This window comes from Anneissia japonica, unplaced genomic scaffold, assembly GCF_011630105.1.
Source record: "Anneissia japonica isolate Jap-2015-1 unplaced genomic scaffold, ASM1163010v1 scaffold287949_len505691_cov196, whole genome shotgun sequence".
NCBI classification, from domain to species: Eukaryota; Metazoa; Echinodermata; class Crinoidea; order Comatulida; family Comatulidae; genus Anneissia; species Anneissia japonica.
The window spans coordinates 231686-255555 of record NW_022727758.1 but is presented as its reverse complement, the minus strand read 5'-3'; the positions used below and the strand labels follow the sequence as shown (position 1 = coordinate 255555).

Sequence of the window (23870 nt, the reverse complement as noted above, 5' to 3'; positions counted from 1 at the left end):
ACGATTCAGAACAGTATAAAAATGGCACAGGATTGCCCAATTTTTCCCTCTAGAGCAGTGTTACACAACCCCCCGGACCACTTGGTGGTCTTGCGTAAATTATTGGTGGTCTGTGAAACACTAAGGGTTCGTGGGTGGTCTGCCAAAGGTCGAGTGGTCTGCCAAAGGTCGAGTGGTCGGCCGTCGTATATGGCTTATAAATCCCCGAAAAACAACATACTACAGTAGAATCCCTATTAAGAGGACTGAAATTGTTCCCTTTAATAGGGGTTTTGGCACATAATTTAGTCATACTGTACAATAAGGACATCCACTTTAAGGATCAAGGACACAAATGTTAATAATGTTATCATTTTGCATAAAATATTATTTTGAAGATGTTGTAGTGATACTATTAAAACAATTAGTGATACAATAAAAAGAAGTGTCCCATTGGGGTAGGGGTTAGCTGTAGTGTCAAAAAGAAAATATTTCTCCTTGTTTCACAGAAATGTGGCCCCTTAATAGGGGTGTCCCCTGAATATGAATAGTGGTTTTTCAAAGGGGTTCTACTGATTTAATTTGACATTGCTTTCACACTTAGATGTGTCATGCTTATTATTGCAATACTGGGATTGGTTTATTGACTTTATTAATGTTTGCTCCTAAATTGAAATGTTACATGGGTCTAGAAGTATGCCGACAGCCTTGGCAGGTTAAGGAAATATTAGTGATATGTGTAGGCACAAGGTATAGCCATTAGAATTTTGAAAATGTCCAACTTACTTTTTTACCTTGTTTTTATTTTCTGTTGTCATCATTTGAAATTTTGCTTTGTAAATTGAGTTAATTTTCCAATGACACATCATTTGGTTTTTGCCTAACCCTCAGCGTTTAGGGCTACTTCATCAAGAGATTCATTGACTATAGTGCGCTCAAAAAGGTTACTCCAGATAAACGGTAGCAAAACTTGTTTCTTATACTTTATTCTATGTGGAATAACCACTGACATAATTGATGCTCTCTCCTATGTCAAAATCAAAACAAGATGAATGACTAAGTATTAGTATAATTATGTAGAGTGGTCTGCAAATTTGCTCATGGTGTAGGAAGTCGTCCCCTGGCCAAGAACTAGGGTGCTGTCTGGTGACTTGCCACCCCCTGGCATCTGCTAGAATTTATCAGACAGAATTTTCCCCTTGAATGTACATCTCACTACTACACAAATAACCTGGAAATATGTAAGTGCTATATAAAGACTGAAAGTTATTTTTACTGTAGCTTTATAACTCTATAAATAAAATTAAGACAGACAGGCTACATTCCTAGATCCAGTAGAATTATTTTACTTTCTTTTGGTAAAAAATAAGTGTAGTGCAGCAGGTGTTAGCCTCTCGGCTCTTATCAATAACTCAATTTCTGATTAACACATCATGTATTGTAGATAAAAAAAATGGAGATGAAGAACCATTTGCTTAGTAGAGAATTTGATGCCGTCAATCATATAGGAGGATTAAGAATTATTATCCTCGAACCAGGCAGGCTTTCACGTCCAAATTTCTACAGACGTCAACATATTCACTAGATATTATCTATAGCTGGCAGTTACAATCAAAGTTAATTGATGAAAAACACACACAATACTGACATGTGACCATTCACAAGTTTGGTTCAATATGCCATGTAGTTATTTCACATTGGAACTGGGTTGTTTTTAGTCATTTACACATTTGCAATAACCTTCAGACTATTTGTTTACCACCCTCTAGAGGGCAGAGACACTATTCTATGCTATATTACTGTATACACAAACGAGCAACTTTTATTTGAATGTCAAACTGTACACTTTAATTCTAAACTGACAAAGTAATAATCTGCTATTACATACATTAATTTTACAGTGTACAATTGACACCAATAAATACATTTTTAAAAATATTTGAGACTGTAGATGTTTCCCATAATTCCTCTATTTGATGATACTTAAGCAAGGCACTCGCTGTGCCTGACTACTGTCGTTAGCCGATGCGATTCTATGGAGAATGCAACGGCACAACGCGCGTAAAATGGATCGTGTTTAATGACCGTTCATTCAAACTGCCACTGCCAATCTGCAGATGGCTTTGCATCGTTTAAAGCTGTCTGGAAATGGAGTTGGATTCGTCCGATGGTCATACGACCATCAAAGGACGCTGTGAGTGCCAGGGTTCCTTGAAAAAAACATTTGAAATGAAGACATTCATCTTTCCACTGCAGCATGATGAAATTGATAGTACAGTCCAGAAAAGCCAAATCCCAGAGCAATATCCAGTTCCACGTAGATAGTAGAGCGGACAAATTATCGATAAGTCACAAATCAGTCATGAGCGCCACCTTGGGTATTTGACACCAACGTATGCATAAGGTCGAGGGCTTGCATAAGGAATGGTCGAATTGTGTTGGTCTCCATTAGCGACAAGTTATCAACCTGCAAAATAAAATATAGGTTATTGATTATTAGTTTAATAGTGACTTCTTACTTTTCATTTATTATATAGGTTGTTTTTATAATTTTTAATTCATAATTTATAATTTTATTTCCTCACATGAGATGGTAGTTAACAAAGGAAGATATTTCCTGTACTAGTATCAACTACCAAAGCATAGAATAATAATAACAGCAACAACAATAACAATAATAACAATAAAAATAATAATAATAATAATATTCATAATAATGATCTCAGAAATAAGTAAGATTATAATAAAATTATTCATAATAATGATCACAGAAATAAGTATAATAATCATAATATATTGATCATAACAAAAATAACAATGGTATAAAGGGTGAACAGTAATCAATTATTGATTTCTAAATGTCATTAAGAGATTTTTTCGGAATGTGGAGATAGATAGAGGTTGTTCCATAGCAAGGGGGTATTGTGAAAAATTGAAAAATGCAGTGCATTAGTGCGTGCCGGAGATATATGGAGTGTGGGATGTGGTTAGCGCGTATTAAAAGATAAGAAGGAGGTAACCGAAAAGTTAACATAGCCATGAATAATTTTGTAAATGAACATAAGGCAAAGGAAATTTCTTTTATTTGTAAGAGATAAGAGGTTAAGGTGAGTAAGGCGATCCGTGTATTGAATGTATCCGGTTTGGTGGGGGAATCGTGGAGTTTTTAAAAAATAGCGACTGAAGTTTCTTTGAACGGTTTATTTATTATAAGATTGAAAATGTTAATCTTATTATTGTAGTAGTGATTGAGTTATTGTTATTTATTCGTTAATGTTATTATATTAATATATAAATTTAATGTATTGTATAAGTATGAATTACTATGTCCATGTTAAATTAATCTTATCTATTAAAATTGTATATTTAAATAATATACTAATAGACACTGATAGCCGAATTTAAAAAGAACAAGAGAAAGAGGATGTTGGCCACAAGTGCATTTAATTAAATTAAGTGTGCGCACTGCTTTTGAAGTAATGCAACTTATATGTGCGTTCCATTTAAGGTCGAATGAAATGGTAACTCCAAGGTATTTGTGTGTGGTAACTAAGGACAGAGGGGTAAAATTTATGGTATAGTTTGTATGGACATTTTTCTTTCTAGTGATACACATGGTTTTACATTTGCTGCAGTTAAGGGTCATGCTATTAAAATTGTTCCATTGAAAAATGTTATTAAGGTCATTCTGGAGGGTGGTATGGTCATTAGCGCTTTGGATGGGTCTGTAGATAAGTGAGTCGTCTGCTGACAACTTTTTTATTAGTATGCAAGGTGTTCCCTACACCTTGCATATGATTACCAATAACGATCGTTCATTACCTTAAATGGTAATAAATTGGTCTTATTAATATTTGAGTTCTGTATCTTGTATATACTCGTAGTTAAGAATGGCAAGTTTTTTTGTTTACTTTCTGTTTGTACTGAAGATAGGTTGAAAAGTAAAACCCAAAACATGTTTACCATTGAATCTTTAGTTCTTTTCTTGAAATATGTTGTGTTAAGTTTGGGTTTGTGTTCATTATCAAATACTTTAGTTCAAAAGATCTGCCTATTTGTTTACTCAGGAAGTACGAGAACATATCCTACGTTTCATCAAAGCTGAACTGGATTATAATTTCTTACATAACATCTAACTTTGCTTTGCAGCACATGGTGATATCCACCACTTGATGACTTCTGGGAGAAAATTAATAACACAGTACAGTACTTGGAGGGCCAAAGTCTTTAATAGGGAGCGTTCGATTGCATGACGATGGTATAGGACATAGAACGTAATGACTCCGCTAAAAGTCATCTGCGCATACAAGAGCGTTAAGTTCACCTCATCGGGTAGATTCTGGAACGCAATCTCGCCAAATCTATGTATGCAGAGAACGAAGGACGCCAGGTAGGACGGTCACGCATGAGTGATTCCTTTCTAGCGTCGCATCGTCGCACAAATCGAAAGCTCCCTAATTATGAAGTTAAAAAAGATAATATATATTTTCAGGAGATGAGTTAGTTTCGGAGATTGTTGCTTTCTTGCGGGGGTGCGGAAAGCCGCCTAAATTCCCGCGAGACTTCTGCGACTTGCGGAAAACTTATTTCAACTCACCCTAGCATGAGTCTCCTGCTCTGCTACAAATTTATCAATACTGTGTCGGAGCTTAGCTGCCCTCAAATCCCAAATGTCCTTCACTAGTGTATGAACCTCATCTGCATTTGGAATATCGTCAGCAGCACTGAAAAATAATATAATCTATAGGTCAGCACGTTTCAGACAATTTCTCCAGGAAAAATTACTTCTTCGGCTTCTATTTCCTATAGTGTACTCAAAGCCGACTGTAATTGCTCAATGTTAAAATTAAAATTTATAATTTTCCAACATGACTAGAAAGCTTCTATGACAGGAACCATATTTGGTTTCAAGTGTAATGGTAAGCAATATCTATATCAAGCAGTACGTTCATACATAGTCTAATCTGAATGGCTGTGTTCAGTAAATCTATATATCTCTGCTGGAAACTTTCAATTTTATATTTTCCCATCAATATTTTTCTACAGTAATATAAAAGATCATTGCTTGGTATTACTGACTTTTAGAATGCATTTACTTCTCCAACCCACATGTGTATACTGACAGTTGATGTAATTAATCCAAACTAATGTACTGTCCCTAATGTTCAGTCGACAGAGCAACCAGGGAGCAGTAATAAATGTAATATTGAAATGACCACAGTCTTGAATTTGAATCCTGAAGGCACATGCAGGGTTTATTTAATGTACATATTAAAAAAATTTTAGTTAACAAATGCAATTATAAGATTTCCTAATAATTTGCATAACATGTTATTTTAAGGCCAAATAAAATTAATTGTTAATTTCACATCTGGGATTTGAAATTATTTTTGGTGAGGGAATTTATTTACTGTTTGCATTTTACTATACTAATCCCAGGAAACAGGATGGTAAATAGTAAAAACAGTTATTTTTTATAAAAGAAGAAGTGAAATGATTCTTTGTAATGTATTTCTGCCATAATGTTCCCACCTCGTCTTAGGCTTGACATCATTCTTTCCAGATAGTCATTATTTTTATTGTCAATGGAAAAATAGCAAACAGTAATTTTTTGAGTGCAGGGACATGAACTAGCAATTACTTTTATTTGGCCCAATGCAAATAAAAAAAAAACTGCATCAAAGTAACTTATCATTCATGAGTAATAGTAGGTATAGAAACAAAGAACATCTACAACAAGAAATTGATGATAAAGTCGATGTGAACGAATTAAGACGATTTAAAGAATCGTAAAAAGAAGAAATAATATTATTATATTTGGAGTTCCAGAAAATACTGAGGATAAGAATTGCGAAGAATTCGTTATTTAACTTATCAAACAGAACCTGAAAATAAAGGAACCTGTTCTAATAGAAAGAGCGCATCGCACTCCTACTTTGGGCCTGAGGCCCATACATGTAATTCTTTTAAGATACAGTAATCATACCAAAGTAGTTAGAGCGGCACAAAATTTGAAAACTAACCCAATTTTAAACACCAAAGTATACATTTCAGAAGTGTGCGGCAATTCTAAGAAAGGCACCTGGCAGGAAAGTATTTTTGAACTACCACTACCCAGCTGTGCTACGAGTTCTAGAACCAGACGGCATTATACAGCTAATTAAAGACTGATTTTGTTTTATACCGGAAGGGTTTGTTTCATATTGATACATTCATTTGTGTAGCCTCCACAAAACGCTTCAACTAAGGCAGATAGGATAATCATGAAGTATGTAATTTTTTTTTTTTTATGTTTTTTTTTAATTTCCTTTTTAATTTGTATGAAAGTCTGCTATCAGTTACAAAGAGACATGGTGTCATTACTTTGTGAGTACCTTAATAATTGGTGACCGATCACGCTGTTAAATGTTTCTTAAAAGTTAATGTCCTCATGTATTGCGGAGAGAATAAAATTAGTAATTCCATCTATTATTGGGGAACAACAAAGGGATTTTATGAGTAATAGACGCATTGGTGAAAATAGCTGAATAATGTACGATTTGATGTTGATAGCAGAGAAGGAAAAGCTTCCCAGTATGGTTCTATTAATTTTGAAAATCTTTGATAGTCTTTCTGATTTATTTATTATTTCCATCTTATCTCAAACAAATTAAATTTTGGTCCATCAATACAAAAATGGATTAACTTTTATGATTTTGTTATACAAAAAAAAAACTTCTCCTTCACGTACTGAATCAGCAAAATTTTTGTGACCTCCATATAGTGTGGGTTTGGCATCGGTTGAAATACAGCCGAGTCTTTTTCTTCTTGTTTGTGCTGCTCAAGTTTTTCTGAAAAGAAAGTATGCAAAATATAATTAATTTAACATAACATTTGGTGGTAGTTATTAACTATATTTTAAAATATAATAACCATTTGTTTACATTTGCTGATTAAATTCTACAAAATTCTCTTACCAATATCCATCCATTCTGGTGCTTGTATTCTACACTTTCTCCTTTGTTTTAGATTCATTGCCATCCACAGTGGTACACTAACTGGAAGTCCTGGATTGAAAGGTCCAATCTCTCCACCAATTAAGTACAACTTATCGTGGGAGAAATTAGGTACCACGCTAATCAATTCCTCCACAGCCTGAAACTCTACATCAGACACATCCATTGTAATGTTTTACTGTATGGTACTGCTGATGAAGCCTTTTGTCTGAATAATATTGCAAAGGACTGCGAAGAAAATTAAATATTCTCGATCTGATGACAGGCAAATTCTAAGCTCACAAATAGAAATGTTCAAAAATTAAAATAGCAACAAAATATAATATACAAAATGAGAAGAGGGCGTAGCCTAGGACTGACCAGGGAGTTTTTAGCCTGACTGACTGTTCCATTCGTTTTCCAAATTGAAAACAAACCCTCTTCACTCTGCGAATCGCACGCTGCTGGGCCGGCTGGAGACGATTGTTTCCGAATCCAAAGACCACCCAGTCCAAGGCTTAGGCCTAGCTAGCCAAACCTATTCTCTTCTTTTGAGCGATATCAGTCACCAAATATTTGAAAAAGAAAGCAATAATTCATTTATTATTAGTTATAAATTGTGCACAATCCTTTCTATGAACGCATTATGAAAGATGATTCTATATCAGCCTAGAGAGGCTTAGCCTTCTAAATCAATCCATCGACTCAAAAATAACCCGAGCGTCCATGTTTTTCTCTGTACTGTTGTTTATGTTTAATTTCGCGCGGAATTTCACATATTGGACCTGCGCACTGTAACAGGTAATCATAAATGAGCAACAATTATAATTCATTCTAATGTAAACTTGAAATAAAGTTTTCTTAATTTTAATTTGTGACAATTTAAATCAACACCTACCTTCCCATTTTTGTTATAAGGATTTTGAAAGCATATTTAAAGTTGAAAAGAAATTTTACTCAAAATTAGGCGTGAATAAGGCGGGGCGTGAGGCCAGGATTATCCTTCCCATCAACCAATGCGGCAGCCCGGACAATTTTGAAAATTCACAACAGTTGGCCTAGCTAGGGCCTGGTGAGTGTAATTTTATACAGTAACGTTTTTGTGAAAAGGATTGTTTTCAATCAATTCTGTTAAATTTTTAACTTTTTACAGCGAAAAATTGTGTTCAAAAGTGATCCATGATGGATCCTTTTACTGAGGTTTGAACATCATTTTCTGTATTACCTATGTGTGTTTTTCTAGATAAAATTTAATTTAGCTAGACTGTCCTGGCGGCAGTTTTAGTGGCACCTAGCTAGCCTAGGCCTTCTAGCCTATAGGCCTACTGCAGGGTGCGGTATTGAATCAAGTTGTTCTGGCTTGGGAAGAAAACGACTAAGCTAGGCCTATAGAGTCAATAAGATAGGGTATTTATTATTAGTAGCCTAGCTAGGGCCTAGTTAGTAGTAGTAAAAGTGAAATTCAATTAGGCTAGGCCAATTGAATTAAAAAAGGAAATAGCTGGGCCTCTAGCATGCAATACCATTAATTAATACTATTAAGCCTAGTGTAGGAGGCCGGAAGTTTAGAAATTTTCTTGTTTAACGTGTAAACGAAAAATTGTTCAAATTTTTCTGTAGCCAAGTACCAATTTTTTTTTTTTTTTTAAATTTATTATATTACAGAGACTTTTGGAACGTACACGTGCTAGAAAGGAGATACTGGCGAAAAAGATGAATGAGAATAGTGTATCACCAGTAAAACGAAGGGCGCCACTTGCAGAGAACTCACAAAATGTTTTTGAGCCAAAACAAGACTGCATGCACAAACCATGTGAGCACAGTTTTGGTGATTTTCTACTGTACTGACGATCATATTTCTGTTTACGTTATCCAAAAATTTGCTTTCCGTTACAAAAATTAAAAACACTCCTGAGTCCCAACCCTGTGTTCATGTTCTAAGATTTATTTCTTTAAAAATAGTAAATTCTATAAAACAATTTAGCTTCGGATAATTTTTTTAAAATTATATATATTATACATCTCTCCCAGTTAAAAAAGACACTCCAATTAAAGACCCCTCCAATTAAAGACGACCTCCAATTAATGACCACTTTTCTGTGGTCCCATATTAACAAGTCTTTTATCTTTATTATTTTAATTAGAGACCAAAGCTGCTAAAGACCACGGAATCCCCGGCCCCAATAGTGGTCTTTTATTGGAGGGTGACCCGTATTTCCTGTGATTCGTTCTTCGTCTTAAATGATCAATTTAAAAAAAAAAAACACCATTGCAAGCACACTACCCTCTCTCCCTCCTTCTATTTTTTTCTTTCCTTTTTTTGCCTTAGCAATCTTTCCCATTTAATTATCTAAATACTGTACTAAAATAATATATGGCCGCTAAAGTGGAATTTTAGTTAACATTTTTTTTTAAGACACACTAATTTTGACTTGCGCTTTTGCTTGGCTTTGCAAATGGAATTTTAAATAGTTAATTTTTAGAAGTACTCTTGTTTTGAATGAACATTTTCGTTTTAGTTTTATGTCTTTATTTTTATAATATACGTTAACTGTATATTTTTTTTTTTTTTTTGTGTCTGTAGCTTCACCCAACAAGACAGTACGTCAGGATATGAAGCCTGATACACCAGCTATTCAATCTGTTCGGTCACGCTTACACCACTTAGCACATGCTAGGAATGTATGGGATTCTGCAGGTAATTAAGATTAAATGTGTTGACATGCTCAGTTACTAACTGGCAAGGTCTCTTTTTAAAAAATATTTTTATAATCCAACAGGAAATAAACTATTATTAACTATTTAAAGGAATGTAAGAAATTTAATATTATGCCTATCCAATCTGTGAGAGCAATAAAAAAAAAATTTAATTGAAACAGATATGATTTGATAATATGTTGCAGCGGTCAAGCCAAATCATTCGTTTGTCGGAAATTGGATTTTATACATTATTATTATTTAGTAAGGTATTATCTTTTCAATGGTAAAAAAATGTGTACAATCCGACTTTTCGTTATAAAGTTGCAGAAGTTTAGATATACAGTACCTATGTTTGTAAAACACGTTTTCGATAAATTTATGTTCAAAGTTTACCGATGCGCTGGGAACACAGAGACGTTCCTTGTTCCACGGCATAGCTGAATAACCAACCTAGCAACATGGGCTAGATTTATACAACGTTCTCGAAACTTGGCCCAAGTAATATTACAACTCCCAGAGTTTTGTTTTGGGTCCCAAAACAGGATTGAAAGTTATTTGAGTTTGAATTTGCCCGAAAACATTGGTGATACATATCGTATGCCAATCAGCGATACTCGATGGGCAGTCTACGCTAAGCTAAAACCTAGGTTTTGAAATTGCACAATATAATCAAATTATTGTTTACTGATTTTTTGGTACTTGTAAAATGGATGAAAATTGTACAGAAATAAGAACAACTAGGCCTAGCTTCGCCCAAATGACACTATGTTTTTAATCGACTGTGGCATTGTGGGATCGAATTGTAACAGCGCGCATGCTCGGTGTTACTTCATTATGTAATGGACCAATCACAGAAATTATTTCAGCCTCGTCGTCAAAGAACAACAGAGTTGTTTACACTACTTAAAATCATTGTAATTGGTTAGATTAAAGATGTAACATGACACTTAACCAATGACATGAAAGCATATAAAATATCTTTACTTTGGTTCCAAATACGGAGCGCATCGCTTTTTAATGGAGATGTGTATAGCATTGGAAACATGCAACTAAATGGGTAAAAAAGGACCAAGTTTTTGACGTTTTACAGTGAGATACCCTCCGTAAATTGTATAAAAATACTCTTTTACTATTGAAAATTAGAAAAATGTCAAGGTAACATGGTTCTTAATGCCGTATTTTTAATTTTAAGTGATAAAATAGAATTCGATTTTCTTGGAAATTGTCAACATATAAAGCTATAGGCTTGATTTTCTCCAGTTGACGATCTCCGACAAGCGACTGATTTGGCTTGACCGCGTTACATACAGACTATTTACTAAACATGCACAAACCCTGCGTTCCTAATTTTCTAACTGTTTTCACTTGGTCTGGTATTTTACGTCACTTAAGCAAAATCTTATTATCATTTTTTTTTGTTGGTAAATTTAAAAAGTTTAGAATCACTTTAAACTGATAACTGATGATCCAAGAAATCTCATTTGTCACTGAAATTGTACTTAACATATTTATTTTGTGTATAATTTAGGTTTGGTTTGCCTATAAAATAGTCATTAGATAATTTTTGTTTAATCAGAATAAAGAACTAACCGCAATTACTTTGGGATTTTCAGATGCTGGAGAAGATGTCCCATCTCCTCATCGGAGCTGCAAGACACCAGAAATAAATATAGAAGCTTTGCCCCCTCAACCTGTGACCCGTAAAGCCCGATTTGCTGCCCTAGCAGCTGACATCAGCAGTTGGGTTGATGATACAGATCACCCTAAGCACAGACCAGAACAAGAAGTATGTACATGATAATGTTTATGATCACATTGAATAAAGTTGTCATTTTCTAGAATCTATATCAATTACATATATTTACTGGTACATTAAAAAGAAATATTTTGAATAATGATTCTCTGTTTTACAGCCTAAAAAGCCAACCCGGAAATTTTGTACAGAACCGAAAGCTGAAGCTCAACCAGTACCAGCACCAAGAAGTACCACACCAGTGAAGAAGTCTGCATCACCCTCTCCTAAGAAGAGGACTATGCCTGAAGACTCTACCTTATCTCCGAGGAAAAAGCAGACATCAGCACAGCCTTCACCAAAGAAGAGAAATATTAAAGCAAACTCACCATGCAAAAAGCAGTCCTCTGCTAAAGATTCTCCAAAGAAGAAGACAGTTGCATTTGCCGTCACTGGCCACCCAAATCCTGCCCCAAGGGCTGGCCTTCATATAGCCACATTGCGACAGGTCCCACATCCAGAACCTCAGGTCTGCAAGGCAGTGGAAAAGACTAAGACCCCAGCTGTAGAAAAACCTCAGTCCCGTGCCACGACCAACCAATACAAAGCCATTGGTAAATATACCTACGAAGTATCAAGGGATAGGCCAGCAACTTTGCCTGTTCCTAGGAAACCACCAAAGGAGACCACCAAAAGACAAGCTCCTGAGCCACCCAAGTGCACTGTCAAAACTTCTCTGAAGCAAGGTACCCCAACTAAGATCCAGCGTATGGTCGCTCAGATATCTGCACAAGAAAAATGCTTAAAGTCGCCAGAGAATGTTAGCGGTCATGTCGGTGAGATGGCAAAGACCATTCAATCTCGTCTGTTAGACCATCAGACCAGTTGGGAAAGGAACGAGATTAACACAAAAATACAGGTATGAGTTGTGTTATGAGAACCAATTGAAGGAATTATTTACTGTGAAGTAATAATTATAAAGCTAAACCCTATTATATATTACTTAATATAGCTTGCAGTTTAAATTTCTGTTTTAAGGTAATTTCCGAGTTAAGCCATCTGCAAATTTTGTTGTACCACATGCAAGGCTTACCTCAAATATTATCCTCAATTCCAGTTTTTCTTATTAGTGTCTGTAAATCAGAAAACACTATTTTAAATTATTTAATTTAAGATCATATTTTTTATGGTTTTTTTTTTTGTTTTTTTTCCATTATTCTCTAGCGCCTTGAGCACTACTGCAGTGGATATGTGCGCTTTATAAATCTTATTATTATAATTTTACTATAGACAACAAAGTCTTCTTGTATCTCCCACAGGCAGAAAGGAAGAAAGAGTTGGAGATAATCCGCAAACGATGGATGCAATCAAGTGGTAGCTCAAGAACAGATAGTTCTGATACCCAGGTTAGCAATTCAACTATACTAACTTCAACTATAAAAACATATTGTAATATATAGACTAGTATTGTCTTGTTTTATTTGAGTATTATATTGAAGAATAAATAGTTGCGATGAAATTAAAATTTTGCAATTTTTATTTAGGAAGAAGAAATTGATTCTAGCTGCTTTCTATATATAGTATAACTACCTTAAATGATCTAATAAGAGCCTCTCTTAAATGCCGTAAGCTCCAGACCAAACATAATATTATATTTTTCCGCTCCATGCCACTCTCATAAAGGCAAGACGTCATCAAACTACCTCCAACGTCCATAAATTTTAATTATTGAATAGTTTTTTTTCATGCATTAATCTAACCTTTGTACGATAATTTCTATCTATCATATGGTTTACAACTAGAACAATTGCTTGTTATTCTGTTTTACAGGAAGATGAAGTAGAGGAGATAGTTCAGTGTGAGCGAGTTGCCATGTCAACCACAGAGCCACCCACAAAGAAGCCGAAGCAGGAAGAGGTGGAAGCAGAAGAAGAAATGGAAGAAGATGAAGGTGAGAATATGTTGACAAAAGACATTGGTGACTTTTAGATTTGCTATTATGATTTAAAGTACAGTAAAACATCATGTTATGTACCCCTTTGGTAGCAAGGAGTAAATTGAAAATTTTGTAAACTAGATCAGATGTCAATTTCAACTATTTAGGTCTAGTGCGATCATGGTTAAGATGTGCGCTCATTCTGTCGACTCGCATTGGTATTTTGTTGTTCCGGGTAGGTTATACTGAACTGATTTACACTTGTAGCGATTATTAAAACGTACGCAATCTGACTTTTTTGACGTTATTACTTGGTCGATGATGACTTCATCAAGAGCAAAATCATTTGTAAAATCGAATGTTCCTAAAACAGATGTTTTACTTTTAAAAATCATGATTGCTAAAATTGTGACATTATTTTTGTTCTTTCTGACAATTTATAAAATGTGCTCTAATTCCTTATCTCTGATCTATACATTCACTCCAATTCACACATTGAAAAAAGGTCAGTTATATAGAAGGAAAGACTAATTTTGTTCACAGTTCATTTAAGATATTTATAAATGCATTTTGTATTATACTTATTGGAATTGTCAAGCAGTCAAAATACCAATTGGAAAAGCCAAATCAACATTGGTATCAGTTGTAAACCACAACTGTTATCTTATTGCTCAAACTTCAGACCATCAAAATAAGTTCTGGAAACTTGCTATTTATGTCAGTCTGAAGGTGTAAATGCATAACAAATAATGACTTTATTGAACTTTATTTCAGAAGTAAAAACTGCACATAATGCAGCTGAACAGGTGAAAGCTGAAATTGATATTAACGAAGAGAATGAAGAAGATAAGGAGGAAGATGACGACGAGGATGAGGAGGAAGGCAGTGAATTCGGGGATGATGATCTGAATGTGAGTGATGTACTTGGAGATATTGATGATATCCTGAATCAGGAGGAGCAAGCCATGGAGGAGGAGGAAGAGGCAAGGATTGCTGTTCAGGAAGTTGAGTCAATTAAACAAGAGGTCCAAGAACATATGCAGGTAAATTTACACTGGGGTGGTAGTTGTAGTTGGGTTCTGTATGGGTGTCGTTCAACTCGTACCCATGCCAACTCATACCCACTTTGGCGAACCCGTATCTAAATTCAGGTCAAAACTCGTGTTAACGTTGGTTGGCTATATCTGTTTGTACCTACTTTGGCGTAATAATAAAACAAAATCTAATATACTTCATACTACAGTATATACTGAATTCTACCAAAACAAAATATATTTTTGAAATACTTCTTAATTTGAACAAACTGCACCAGATTTAAGGGTCTATCTACGGCTTTGACACTACTCATTACTACTGTAATAGCGCCCTGTCATTATAGTTTCGACGCCTCAACGATCAGGAATTTATATATTTCATTTCTGCTAAATTAAAATCTTTTTTCTGGAATACTATAGTTAAGCATGATTGCAATCAAAATACTATAGTTAAACATGATTGCAATCAGAATAGATAATGTTTGAAATAAAAAGGTAGATCTTAAACCAAACTTGGGTACGTGCTAGCCAATAATGTGTACGAGTCAGCCAAAATTTAGGTACAAGTTGTTGGTACGAGTTGGCATGTGTATGAGTTAGCCTTTATTCACTGTATAATGATAATTTACGTTTATTAAATTTTTTTCATCCATTATGACAAATGAGAATAACAGCGAAAAAAATATTCTAAATTAACATCAATATTGGACAACACTATCAAATATTCTGTGACGATTATCTGTGATTGATGATGGGCAAATCTGTCATATGATCTGTGGGTAGACGAAGCTTAACCAAATCGAGTTCAGTAGTGGCAGAAAATGTCCAGATTCTGTCAACTAAAAACAACTCCACTTCTAAACCTCATAACAATAGACATGGCTAATAGCAACTTGGCTGAATGGATCAACAATGGAGAAAAAAAAAAAAGAAAAAAAATTAATTATTATGGATTAATGAAAATTTTTTTTTTTCATATCGTCAGGTTTTTAATTAATTCTACAGAATTGATATGAATGCATTTCCAAGTCATTTGCAATGTTGATCTTTGCTTGTGTTTAGTAGTATGTTACTTGTCATCACCAGTAGTATGTTGAACAACAACTTTGACTCCAACATGCACAACTGGTCCTGTGCTGTACCTACTATTTATGTTCCATACTGATAATATGGATTCTTGCTAATATTAATAACTAGATTATCACTGTGTTCTTGCTTTTTAAGTTGGGTTATTTCAAATTTATTTTAAATGCTTAAAAAAACTATCATTTTGAGCATGTGGATGATAAATTTTAGGAGCAAATTGATGAAGACGCAGAAGAAAAGGCAGAAGATGATGGTAATGCACCTAACACTCCGCCGAGAACGAAACCACTGACGTACAGTGTTAGCACATACCGCAACCAGCGCAAGAAGGCCATTACTTTACCACCAGTAGCCCGTACAGTAGTGATTAGGTCACCAGAAACAATAGAAGAAGAAGTGGAGGAAGAGGAACAGCCAACTACCCCAAAAGTCAAACATCTGAGTGTTAGGGAGAAGGTGAAAGTAAGTGTATTGCATAAATATTTTTTTCTCTTTCTCATTTTTAATTCCTTCATGTTATTGAATATAGGCACAAAATACCTGGATTTGAAATAGCAAATTAATACCTTTCTCTATTTTTTAAAGAGAGGTTAAATATTGCACTGGTAAACCATTCTCTGCAGTTTACTGAATAGTGTGTATAATAGTATGTAAGACATAGCCTGACATGCATTACTCAGGCAACTGTAGAGCACAGGTGGGCAAAATTCGGCCTGACAGCAATTGTGCAGTATGCCCACCAAATGAGAAAATTCCGTGTGCTGCCCTCTTACAGTCTTCCGTTGTCGTATATAAAAAGTAAAGAATTGAGCATAAAGTCGATGGAAGTTTTTACAAGCTTGAAACATGTAAGCTTCCATTGTGGTGTGTTAAATAGAAAAAAAAGTTCACTTTTGGCCCTAAAACCCATTTTTATGCCTAACCCTGCTGTAGAGAATGGTCTCCAAGTTTATTGATTAGTGTACATATGGCTTAGCCAATGGTACTAAATAATGAAATGGTTAATTTAATATTGTGGATAAATTTATTTAGTACTGTAATCAGTTGCATTTATTATGCATTTTATTATTAGAAGGAAAACAATATAGAATAAAAATGATATCCTGATGACTTCCATTTATTAAATTTAATAGTTTAATGATTTTTCTTTTCCACTTATGTACATGTAGGCCCTGAATGAAGAGGTGTCTGCCCAGCAGAGCATTATTCAGCAGACTAGCCAAGCCTTGAACTTAATCAATGCTAAGCCCGACTACAAAGGCACTATGGAAGAGGTTGAAGCTGAACGTCTACTGCTTATTGCAAGTAAGTAAACTTTCTCAACAATTGCAATTAAAAATAGACTATAATTTAGCATAATTAACTAAAATTTATTTTTATATAATACTTTGTAATCATAATTAGAGTATATTTTGAATTTATTCGGTAGCAACAACCCTATCTTTTGCCTAATGACACTTCATGGAGCTTGGCCTATTATTATACTTGTATAACAAATACCTACTTCATCACTGCTAAGGTGTGATATTCAGGATACCAAGGGTTAACAACCCTTTTGACTGTATTATGCTAAGCAGCTATGAACTAGCAGATTGGCCCACTGGGGTTCAAATTCAACATTGTTGCATGTCTAATGTTGGCTTTCGTCCACATTTATATTTAGAAAGTGTTTTGTTTCCTTAGCTCAGCGCCGTCTTGCTTGCTTGTCCGAGATCCAACATTTGAAGAATCAAGGAGGAACTCGTGCACAGAAGTCCTCGAGTGAAGACGATGGATTGGCACCATGCCAAGGTTCTGTCACAATACGAGACATCAGGCTCCCATTGAAGACTGAATACATCTTGGCTTTAACGTCTGGCCAAGGTATGTGTTTTGTTTTTTTTTAACTATTATCAGATAGGTTAAATTGAGTCAGTTGCTAAACATTGCTGTAAAAGGACACGGTTGGTTGTCTGCCAGGTTTGATTATAGCAGGTTATGGGTTCAGTTGTGACATAAACTGTATTTCTCTTGCTCATCTATTTTTATACCTCCATGCTCATACCAGTTCAGTTATGGGGTGGAGGGGAGGAATTCATTATTTAAGTATAAGTTATCAAAGTTTCTTACACTTTTTTGTTTTGCTTTTTATGCTACTATTTTGCGCACTTCAGCTTGACTTTAAAACATTGAGCCTCATTGTTAGTGTGGATCCAATAACCAAGAGATATTTAGATTGTAAAATGCACTACGGTAAATGACCGAATAAGAGTGATAAGTACTTATTTCAGAGTGGCACCATTTACAAATTTTTTATTCTTAAATTTGTACCATCGCTTATTTTGACACTGTAGCAAAAATTATATTTGGTCAGCATATACAGTAAAACTTGCCGAAGTCGATGTTATTTTACATGCCAAATTGTTATATTTTCCATTAATAATTTATCTGTAAGTTGAATTTTAACTAAGTCAAGCAATTTGTTAATGCCATTTTTGATTCGACTTAGGCAAGTTCACCTGCAGTTAACATTATTTTATTATGTTATCTTATTAATTCATTTTGTTTTGTGACTCTTTTTTGTTTAGATCGTCCTCATCATTTCTTCTTTGTGCTTGTTAAACATGGAGCTAAAGTGATCGCAAGTCAGCTACTGTCCACTAGAAAAGCATTGTCAGGAGATTGTTTGCCCTTCTCCAACATGATGGCCTTGTAAGTAAATATCAACATCATTTAGTGAGTTTAGAAATGTTTCTTTCTTGTTGAACGGTGCTAGATGTTTCAGTCGCTACCAGCGATTTTTTTTTTCAATTGACTGAAGGAGAAAAACTACAGTCAGACAGTCATAGTTTACAAATAGGGATTATCAAATTTATTCAGAAGAAATCGTAAAACAAATGGAATATTAGCATCACTAACTTTTCCGTATTATCTTTATTTATAGTAATGATCTGGATGGAAATTTCATGCTGGAAGTTGAGGTGTACCAGCTGAATCTAAATCGAATCAAACATGTTCCTGAGAAGGCGAAGGGCTTCTTTGCCAACATCACTCCAAAAAAACTAAAGACAGTAAGAGTAAGTATTTTATATTTGTACTTTATGATTAATTTCTACAATCACATTTCATATGTGGCAAAGAGAAGCCAAACCAGACACTTGTCACAAATCCTGTTTTTAATGGCCAAAATATGCTCGAATGTCAAAATGTTTGAAATTTATTTTATTGCACTAAACTAACCTTTATATATCTACATATCATGCTATGCTGTTATTTTCCCCATTTTCAATGTTGAAACTACAATTTTTAATGATTTACAGATGGTTACTGCCTGAGAAATGCCAAAAATCATCAACTTTGGAGGCTGATTTCTCAAATATTGTTCTTTAAACAGCTATATGTTTAAACTCCTGTAACTTCATAATGAAATGTCGGATCAAAATGATTCTTTTACCATTTTATAGCTGTTATTTTACTCTTTAACCCTGTATTAATAACTAAAAAATTATTTTTGCAAAGAGTGACTGGTTTGGCTTGCCTTTGCCACATATGGATTTATCATCTTATTCTAGAGTAGAAATAGATTGTCATGATATTTTGATAATAGTAAATTCTGCATTTGAATAAGCCATTTAGCTGATTATAACAGGTTTGTAATGGTACATGTAAGTGCCAATACATTATGAAACTTACATAAAACAAGTATACTTTATCAATTCATCTAAAATAAGATATGGAAAGGTAGCTACATAGGATCACCATATAAAATAGCAAAAGATCTAGTATATAAATATGGAAGGTTGCAGCAAATCAATCATATTTTTATCTCTTTTTTTTTCATTCCTTTTCTTGTAGCAGGGAGGACGAGCTCAGCATATGTCAAGTCCTGGTGGCCCAGGTGCAGTGCAGACCAGTAACTTTATGCTAGTTGGTTCTATTCGTTTGACTCTCCACAGCATTAATACAGAGCGATTCATGCTATCAAAGGTAGGAAAAACAATTTTCCTGAAATTGCTTTCCCTGAATGACATTAGTTTTGAGCACATGCAGAATGTTTATGGAAAAAAATAACATTTACAAGTTGAGTGGTTAGAATATCTTTTAGCAGAAGGGCAATGATATGCCAAACAGCAAAGTTTATCGCTTTTTTAATGCACAAGACAAACTCAAGATGCCTTACATAAACTAAGTCTCATTAGGAGGCTTAGTGAGTGGAGTGGTTTTGGTCATAAGAAAAAAAATCCTGTTTCATTGACAGGAATTGGACCCTGGGATTGGAAGGCGAGCATCTGTACCACCAAAGCTATACAACTCCTACAATTGGTTGGACCTTTCCAATGTGTCAATCAAACTTAACAACTGGCCAATCAAAACAGGGCTTTGTGGAAGCTTTGCGGGGCTTAGTAGGGAGAACCATTGTAGCCAATACTCGGGTTTAATTCCCGACAAATAGACCACACAAGAAAGGAACTGACCACCCTACCACATACATAATGCCCAGCCTCAGTTCAATGGGCTACTAACAGCACATTCACCTTTGTTTTCTTAATGAATGTCGGATTATCTTTAACGTTTGAACTTGGTAACAAATTTCCTGGTAATGTTCGCATTTCAGGTGCCATTTGGTGCTCCCATCGAAGGTAACATTCACCTACGCATGAGCTGTCACTCAGAGTCGCGCGTCATTCAACGTGGCTTCATCACAATGTTTGATGACATTAGCGGGTTTGGATCGTGGCATCGACGTTGGCTAGTACTAGCTGGAAGCAAGATTGCTTACTGGAAATACCCCGACGATGAGAAACGCAAGGTTGGTTTCACCAGTCCACTTTATTCTTCTTTTATATATTTTTAAATTATGTATTCTAGAATTGTGTGGGTAAGAAATGTGTAGGCCTGGTTCCTGCCAAATGCATCTTCAGACTGTATCTGTTAAGTTACAAAACGTTTCTATAGCACATAAATTTATCCTGTGTTTTTATTTTCAGGAGCCAATCAATGTGATTGATTTGAAGAAGTGTGTAACACGTGATGTGAGTTTGTTGACACGTCTCGTGTGTGCCAGACCAAACACGTTTGAGTTGATGACAAGACGAAGAGCAACAAACAGCGATAAGTCATCCCTGGTAGCCAGTCAGCATGGATCCACTGTCACCACAAAGTAGGTTGACATATTTCATTAGAATCCGAATATTATTATTAAACAGTTCATTACACATAATGTTTTATCAACCTCCTCTTTTGGGAGACCTAGTCACTCACACAATCATCAGTGTATTACACCCTACCAGGTATCCATTTACTCCCCCGTTTGAAGAGAGACAAATTGTGCATAGTGCCTTGACCAAGGATTAGTAGCATTGCTTGAATTTTTCCAATGGGGCCTAAGCTGTGGAGTCCATGGGCAAATCCAACTGGCACCTAGAAAAACTGAGCATATTTTCGACACTTCAAGCTGTTCCTAGATGTTTCAGCCCGTATTATGCCCAAAAATATATATTATTACCATATATATATATTTTCCCCCCCCCCCCCTTTTTTTTGGTCAGTGAGTACTTGGTTTATAATACATGGGCTTAAGCACCCGGCTGGCACCATCTCTGCAGCTGTATATTATGGAAATTGTCTTGCCCAAATCAACTGCAACCATAATTTACAAATGGGGATGTGATTTTTCTTAGTTAATTCAATTAATTGATCATTAATTATCATTTATTGTTTATTAATTTTTAGATTCTGGCTTTCTGCCGATAGTAAAGAGGAACGCGAAAAGTGGATTCACAAACTAAACAAGTCACTGCTGGACCTACGGACCTGGAACCGTGATGCAGCCAGACCTGTCGATCCACCCAAGCCCTCTGAAACAGATTTATAGAATCCATAAACAGTGGAAATTGTTTATTGAAATCAAATTTAAAGATAATTATTCTTCATGATTATAACTCATGAATAACAAACAATATGCATCCTTATAATAATTGATAAACAAAGGGTGCCTTTGTAAAATAAGTACATGTTGGGTGTTACCGTTTCTGAATTTTACTGTACCAGAACGTAAACGAGATACTTGATACATAGTTATGATATTAGCAACATTGAAAATTTCCCAGCAGCTCTTTTCTAGGTAAAGAACAGTATAATCATATTCAGCAAGTGTGTTACTAAAGAATATTCACACGCCTGCTTTTAAATTTGTTTGCAGTCTTTTAATGCATTTGCACTACATATTATATACAATTTAAAGTACAGTACCTGTATTATGATATTGAATAATCATTTAGTAACCTACTAACCAACGTTATTCAATTCTGTTTAGCTGTATGAAATATAATTTTGCTTAGGTATTTTATCCAAATTGTTTTAACCTAATTTTCAAAGCTGTTTTTGTTAGTAATTATTATACAGTATTCTATTGGTTAGCTAATGGTACAATAGTACAAATATTAGTACAGTATATTTAGGCAACAAAAATGTTTGGAATACATTTGATTGTTGCACATTTCTTCAATAAAATGTTCGCAAAGTAGTCCGTATTATGCAAATCTTTAGAATCATGGCAGATTGAAGTTAAAACTGCAATTTTATGATTTCTGTATCATCTACATGTATCTACTTACCATATTCTAGCAAAATTAGATGTAGTTTTCATATTTAGGCATGCAATATTTTTGAAACTAAAGTTTATTAGCGATAAACTGCTTTACATGTAATTCAAGTACTTAAAGATAAATGCGAAACATCTAGCAAGCTTATAGGAGGAGAAAGTTGAAAGGGGAAAGTTCAAAGTATCCGTATTAAGTTGTTGCAGGTTGACATTTTTGTAAATGCCTGAAGGAAAGCAGTAAGAACTACAACAGAAATCTGTGCAATACAATTGTAAGGAACAGAAAATTTTGAGTAGGCTTAGGTCTTGTGGAACACGGGGGAATGATGCATTGCAGAAAAGAGCAGTTGCTGTATGTTCTAAGAACTTAGGTTGATGTTGGTATGCGCTATTTGCTGTAAGATAAATTTGTACTGTAATATATTATTTAGCTGATCAGAATTTAATAAAATATTAGTCATTATGATCATCAAAGTCTCCAGCTTGTTTTATTTAAATTACAGTACAGTACAATTAATTAAACAGTGGTAATACAGTACAGTTAAGCTTGCCTATGTCGACTTTGCCTAACTCAAATAATTTCTAAGTCGATCTTATTTTACATGCCAAATTCTTGTTTTCCATTACTGTAATTAATCTGAAAGTTAAATTTTATTTAACAATTTTTCAATGCATTTTGGCAAGTTCAACTGTATTTCAAATATTGCAACAGTATTACAGTACTACTATACAGTATGTCATAAATATTCATTTCACCTGGTAATAAACAACTACCGCACACCTGCCTATGTGAACCATATGAAAACTGCAATATTTTTACCCTTTGTAGGTTGAATTTAGATGGCCAATTTGCTGTTTAACAGGTGGTGTGGGGGGAAACTGCCCCTCCCCTGACCGTTTTTACCGGGCTGACCAAGCCGTCGTACGGGGATGGGTAATAAGAGAAAAGAAAGACTGGGGAGAGGGAGGGAAAGAGAAGAGAAAAATAAAGACAAGAATAAAAAGGAAGATATAATGACCAGACTCACAACACCCTGCAACCCCTTCTCCACTTCAAAAACTGTCATAACTCCTTTCATCTATGCTGCCCGATGGCGTAACCACTGGGGGACAAGGGGAAAATATCTTAATCTTTGAAAAATCTTCCCCACCCCTTTATAAATGCCCTTTTCATCCCCTGAAAGTGCCTAAAAACCTCAAATTTCGTGCGCATTTCTTGTTAACATAGGCCAATTTTCTAAAAAAATTGCACATTTTAGGGAGTTTTGATCAATTCCAACGAAATTAGAATTAAAAACACCTCGGGACAAGAGGAAAATATCCATCTTTGGAAAATCTTTCCTCACCCCTTGACAAATGCATCCTCTGAAAGTGACAAGGGAGGGGATGGTCCACAGTATAAACTTTTCTGTGAATTCGAAGACAAATTTTTGATGTAGCCAGTTTGTGAAATAATTCAATTATGCACCTAACTAAATAAATCATTGTGTTATTTTGCTTTATATTCATTTTTTTCATACAAATACACTGTATTTTGTAAACGTCTGATAAGATTCTATTAGAAAATAGAAAAATCAATGAAATAATTTCTTTTCATTTGGGTAAATTAATTATCTTAATTTGGGTATCATTTGGGTAATTCCATTTCATTTGGCGACGAATTTCCGAACATGATACAGTCTGGCACAGTTTTCAAATTGTGCAAAGAAATCCTTGCAGTTACAGACATTCATAAATTCTGCAAACGTCTCAAAGTGCATGACATAAACACCGAAAGTGTATTGAATGGTTTATTTACTTTCATTGCTCTCTGCTTAGTACATTTGAAGACTTTGATAAGCTTTGA

General features: G+C 34.7%; 2 protein-coding genes across 4 annotated transcripts; one reads left to right on the top strand and one right to left on the bottom strand.

Moving 5' to 3' along the window:
• Positions 1-214: 214 nt before the first annotated feature.
• On the bottom strand, positions 215-7972 carry LOC117113792 (DNA replication complex GINS protein PSF2-like). 2 transcript variants are annotated; one of them, XM_033257226.1, is made up of 5 exons: positions 7852-7972; positions 6936-7202; positions 6710-6809; positions 4577-4703; positions 215-2446 (listed from the first exon to the last, which is right to left on the bottom strand). In XM_033257226.1, the coding sequence occupies exons 2-5, from the start codon at positions 7138-7140 to the stop codon at positions 2336-2338; spliced, it is 543 nt and encodes a 180-aa protein (XP_033113117.1). In that variant the 5' UTR covers positions 7141-7202; positions 7852-7972; the 3' UTR covers positions 215-2335. The 2 variants fall into 2 exon arrangements, with proteins under 2 accessions (XP_033113117.1, XP_033113115.1); XM_033257224.1 differs by lacking the exon at positions 7852-7972 and adding an exon at positions 7335-7686.
• LOC117113791 (anillin-like) lies at positions 7887-22493 on the top strand. Of its 2 annotated transcripts, none has more exons than XM_033257223.1 (17): positions 7887-8025; positions 8619-8766; positions 9538-9651; positions 11267-11439; positions 11567-12304; positions 12705-12791; positions 13216-13336; positions 14096-14364; positions 15652-15903; positions 16611-16746; positions 17125-17304; positions 18009-18132; positions 18365-18497; positions 19276-19407; positions 20036-20230; positions 20409-20581; positions 21154-22493. In XM_033257223.1, exons 2-17 carry the CDS (start codon positions 8667-8669, stop codon positions 21293-21295), a joined length of 3069 nt encoding a protein of 1022 aa, XP_033113114.1. In that variant the 5' UTR covers positions 7887-8025; positions 8619-8666; the 3' UTR covers positions 21296-22493. The 2 variants fall into 2 exon arrangements, with proteins under 2 accessions (XP_033113114.1, XP_033113113.1); XM_033257222.1 differs by having other exon boundaries at positions 8011-8153.
• The last annotated feature ends 1377 nt before the right edge of the window (positions 22494-23870 follow it).

Coding starts and splice junctions, on each gene's coding strand:
- LOC117113792 (XM_033257226.1), bottom strand. CDS start 7,140: ATGGATGTGTCTGATGTAGAGTTTCAGGCTGTGGAGGAATTGATTAGC. Junction 6,810..6,935: donor ACCAGAATGGATGGATATTG/GTAAGAGAATTT, acceptor CTTTCTTTTCAG/AAAAACTTGAGCAGCACAAA. Junction 4,704..6,709: donor ACAAAAATTTTGCTGATTCA/GTACGTGAAGGA, acceptor ATTATTTTTCAG/TGCTGCTGACGATATTCCAA.
- LOC117113791 (XM_033257222.1), top strand. CDS start 8,133: ATGATGGATCCTTTTACTGAG. Junction 13,337..14,095: donor AGAAATGGAAGAAGATGAAG/GTGAGAATATGT, acceptor ACTTTATTTCAG/AAGTAAAAACTGCACATAAT. Junction 17,305..18,008: donor GGCTTTAACGTCTGGCCAAG/GTATGTGTTTTG, acceptor TTTTTTGTTTAG/ATCGTCCTCATCATTTCTTC.